Here is a 4,086-nt window from a genome sequence, read left to right as displayed (position 1 = left end):
GGGAGGGGCGGGCTGGCCCAGTGGAGACCCCCGCCCTCCTCTCCCCCAGCAGCTGGTTTCCCTGGAGCAGAAACTAAACACCTGAGTCCTTGGCTGCCGGCTCTGGAAGAGGAAGTGACTGAGGGTATGTGGATGCCATGCGATGGGTGCAGAGAGCACGTGCGCGCCCATTCCCACCACCGGGCAAGAGCAATAGGCATGCGTGCGCTCGGGAGACCCGTTCGGTGTCTTTTGCAGCCTTTGGTGACTGTCCAAACCTGAAAACAGGCTCAATGTCTATCAGCAGGAAAACGGTTAAGTCATTTATAACATGCCCCCTGCGCACGCTGACCTGACAGCTCAGGGGAGGCCTGCGTGGCCGCCTTGCAAACTCAGAGACCTAAAGCCACCACAGGGATGGTCTGAAATTAAACTTTAAAGCAGTGTCCTCTCCCCCAGCAGCTGGTTTCCCTGGAGCAGAAACTAAACACCTGAGTCCTTGGCTGCCGGCTCTGGAAGAGGAAGTGACTGAGGGTATGTGGATGCCATGCGATGGGTGCAGAGAGCACGTGCGCGCCCATTCCCACCACCGGGCAAGAGCAATAGGCATGCGTGCGCTCGGGAGACGCGTTCGGTGTCTTTTGCAGCCTTTGGTGACTGTTCAAACCTGAAAACAGGCTCAATGTCTATCAGCCGGAAAACGGTTAAGTCATTTATAACATGCGCTCAATGTCTATCAGCCGGAAAACGGTTAAGTCATTTATAACATGCCCCCTGCGCACGCTGACCTGACAGCTCAGGGGAGGCCTGCGTGGCCGCCTTGCAAACTCAGAGACCTAAAGCCACCACAGGGATGGTCTGAAATTAAACTTTAAAGCAGTGATGGTGGGCAGTCACCTCCTGGGCCGGTATCTTCCCTGACAAGGGCAGCCTTTGCCTTCACGGAGCCTGTCTGTCTTTTTGCATCTATGGTAACACAGCCTTGAGATGTCTGGGTAACTTGTAACTCCCCTTTTTTCCGGACCCCTGGGGCACAACCTATGTGCTGGGCGAGGACAGAGACCACCAATTCCTTCATTGTTGTTATCACGTTAATTGTTGACTGTTAACTATCCTGCACCCACCTAAGCATGTGTCCATCATTTTACTTTTTATCCAATCCCAGGGGTTCCCCCCCCCCTTTGCTTTCTCCCGCCTCCCTAATCTATCACCAATGGATTTCGTGTAACCCACCCACGTCCCCTCCTTTGATTGCGATGTATAAAAATAGATGGGGGAAAAAATGCCATTCTCTGGAGCATTCTTCCAATCCTTGAGATACTGCTTCCCGGCAACTGTCAACAGTTTGGCTCAAATAAACTCAGAAGAATTCTTTACGCGTTTGAATGTTTTCATGTTACCACCACCCGCTGATTCCTGACGGGAGCGACCTTCGGGTGCACAGTAAACTTTTAAGCTGCATCACAAGACACAGAGCAGGTTCAAACACCCAGGCGCACGCGGCCCGAGCAGGTCACCTCTGTGGGCGCCCACAGCTGCGCGCGTCAACCGGCTGACGTCACTATTTAAGTGACCCCTCCTCACTTGTGCTCTGTGTTCGCACCACTCAGGCAGGCATCAGTTCAGCCGTTTCCTGAACACCTACTGTGTGCCAGCCAGCTCCTGGGCCACGAGGGTCAGCAAAGCAGGGACAGCTCTCAGCCAGTGCTGGTGGAGCCCAGAGTGGGACATGAACTTTAGAAGCAAACTGATAGCATGTAGACTGAGGGAAGTGCAAAGGGGGGCAATACTGCGAGTAACAGGGAACCCCCTCCCCTTCCTCCCCCCAGCTCTGACCCTGCCCCCCCCATCCTTCCCTCCAGGCGCGGTACCCAGGGACCCCCCTCCCCTTCCTCCCCCCAGCTCTGACCCTGCCCCCCCATCCTTCCCTCCAGGCGCGGTACCTCTGCATTGTCTCCTACGCCCCAAAGGCTCTCTTCCTCTATGTGTTTCCTGAGCCTAGGTCGCCCAGTTGGCTCACTTCTGCTGCCTCTGTAACTTCCTAAATGAATGTTCTCTTATAATTTAAAAAAAAGGGGGTTGGGGGATGGGGTGCTGGAGCAGCGGGTGGGGTCAGGCAGGTCTCCCAGGCGACAACAGCCAGGCAGCTGGCTGGGAGGGGGGCTGGCAAACTGTTTCACAAACCTGGGAGGCTGCTCACCGCAGACCTGGCCTGAAGTAATGGGGGACTAGGACGACGGTTGCCTGGGAGGTCTGTGCCTGGGAGGGCTAAAGGGAAGTGTTACTCAGTTTGGGAGAGTGTTGAGCTGGGCCAGTCCTTGCTTGTGTAGCAAGGGGCCCGCAGAGCCCAGGACTCGGCTGGGGCAGGCCACCAGGCACAGCCCCCACCCCGAAGCTGCCCTGCAGCAGGTGCAAACGGTCAGCCTGACAGGTGTCAGGCGAGGACGGAGCGGCTCTCCTGCCCTTGATGGGGAAATGGGGAGGTGCTGGGTTTCCGGCAGAGGCCACTGCAGCCAGCGGGAGGGCGAGGGGCACTGGCAGGCGCGCCAACCAACTCCAACATGACTGTGGTGCCAGGAGCGGTATGTGCCCTTGTAGGAAACCGGGCAGAGGTAACGAGAGGACAACCCGGACGCCCCTCTTCTGACATCTGTGTCCGGGCTCCTGCCCCTTCTAACGCCCAATACACGTGGTTCAGTGAAACCCAGATGTTGGGAATGGCAGGCAGGGCACAGGCCCCAAAGCCGTCCCTGTCCTGCTCCCCCGACCTGTCAGCAGCTCCGCTACATGGCAGAGGGGACTTTGTGACCAAGCGAGGGCTCCCCAGGCAGGGAGGCCGCCCTGGGTTACCCGGGGGCCCTGAGAGGCAGCAAACGTGCGGTCCAAGGCCAGGAGGCTGCGGCGGCTGCACTCTGAATGGGAGGAAGGGGCCCCGGAGGCTGGACCGGGTCCAGAAGCAGACCCCCCCGAGTCTCGGGGAGGAGGCGGCCCTCTGGACACTTTGATTTGTGTTAGGTCGAGAGGGGGTCCAGGAGCTGATGCATGCCTCCGCCAGGCAGATGGTGACGCAGATATGGGCCCTTCCTGGAATCCGGAACAGGCCAGTGCTCCAGGACAATGGTGACGCAGATACCGTCCCGCCCTGGAATTCATAACAGGTCAGCTACCAGGCAGATGACACATCTGGAAAAACCGTGACGACCCCCGCGGCGGGAACTCCCACAGCTCAGGCTCCCCGCCCTCACTGAACAGCTGTATAAAAAAGCGTCCCCTCCCTGTTGGTGCGGATCCACGGGCCCTGTCTTTGGGGTCCGTGGGTGGCCCGGGGACGCAGAATAAAGCCTTTCCTTTCTTTCTTTTCTGATGAACTCGACTCTCTTTATTTCCTACGCTGCCTCCTGAGCCACCTAACCTAACAATTTGAACCCGCAGCCCATTCTGTGTGTGTTTGTTCATCCAATCAGAGAGTCCCCCACTTTTGCTTTCCATCGCCCCCTTAATCTACCGCCCATGGACTCCACGTGACCCCGCCCCCCTTGCGCCTCCTCCTTTTATTCTAACTTGCAACACAAGCTGCAAAACTACCGTTTTCAGGAGCGTTTTCTCAACCCACTGAGAGGTTACTCCCGGGCAAACGTCACCAGTTTGGCTCTAATAAATGCATTAAAAGTCCCTACAGATTTGGACATTTCTTACCTCGACACCATCCTAGAGGGGGGCCTGCCTGGTTCTAAGGTGCTGCCCAGCCACCGCTGACCCGCTGTCCTGCAGAGCTGCAGTCCGCCCGCTTTTGTCCATTTCTCCAATCCTCGTGCCATCCACGACCCGCGGCCCCCCGAGGTGCTGCCCCCATGACGTCTTCTCTCCCCGCCCTGAGATGCCGACCCAGCGCCCCCCAGGGTCTCAGGTGACCGAACCGGACAGAGTTCCCCATGGGGCACGTGCCCACGCCCAAGGCGCGGTACCGGCCAGGCCTCGGCCAAGGTTGTCCTTGGGGGGTCGGTCCTTCGGGAATAGGCCGGGGACTGTCTGACTTGGGGGAGAAAGTCTGGCCAAACCGGCCTCCGTGTGTCGGGCTGGCTGGGGGCCAGCGCCCCCCCAGGGAGG

At 58.3% G+C, this 4,086-nt stretch overlaps 1 protein-coding gene across 2 annotated transcripts in view; it reads right to left on the bottom strand.

The window, feature by feature from the left end:
* RNH1 (ribonuclease/angiogenin inhibitor 1) overlaps positions 1 to 4,086 on the bottom strand; it is a 25,396-nt gene that overhangs the window by 10,234 nt on the left and 11,076 nt on the right. The window contains exon 1 of one of the 2 annotated variants that reach the window (XM_005859238.2): positions 3,676 to 3,783. The exons of the other annotated variant lie outside the window; for it this stretch is intronic. Coding sequence (XP_005859300.1) covers positions 3,676 to 3,686 — 11 coding nt within the window. The 5' untranslated portion in view covers positions 3,687 to 3,783. Of the gene's footprint in view, positions 1 to 3,675; positions 3,784 to 4,086 lie in introns of those variants that run through there. 2 annotated transcript variants of the gene reach the window in all.

The sequence above is a fragment of the Myotis brandtii genome, unplaced genomic scaffold, assembly GCF_000412655.1.
Source record: "Myotis brandtii unplaced genomic scaffold, ASM41265v1 scaffold1236, whole genome shotgun sequence".
In the NCBI taxonomy this organism is placed as follows: domain Eukaryota; kingdom Metazoa; phylum Chordata; class Mammalia; order Chiroptera; family Vespertilionidae; genus Myotis; species Myotis brandtii.
The sequence above is the reverse complement of the archived record's forward strand: the minus strand, read 5'-3'. Positions and strand labels throughout refer to the sequence as shown.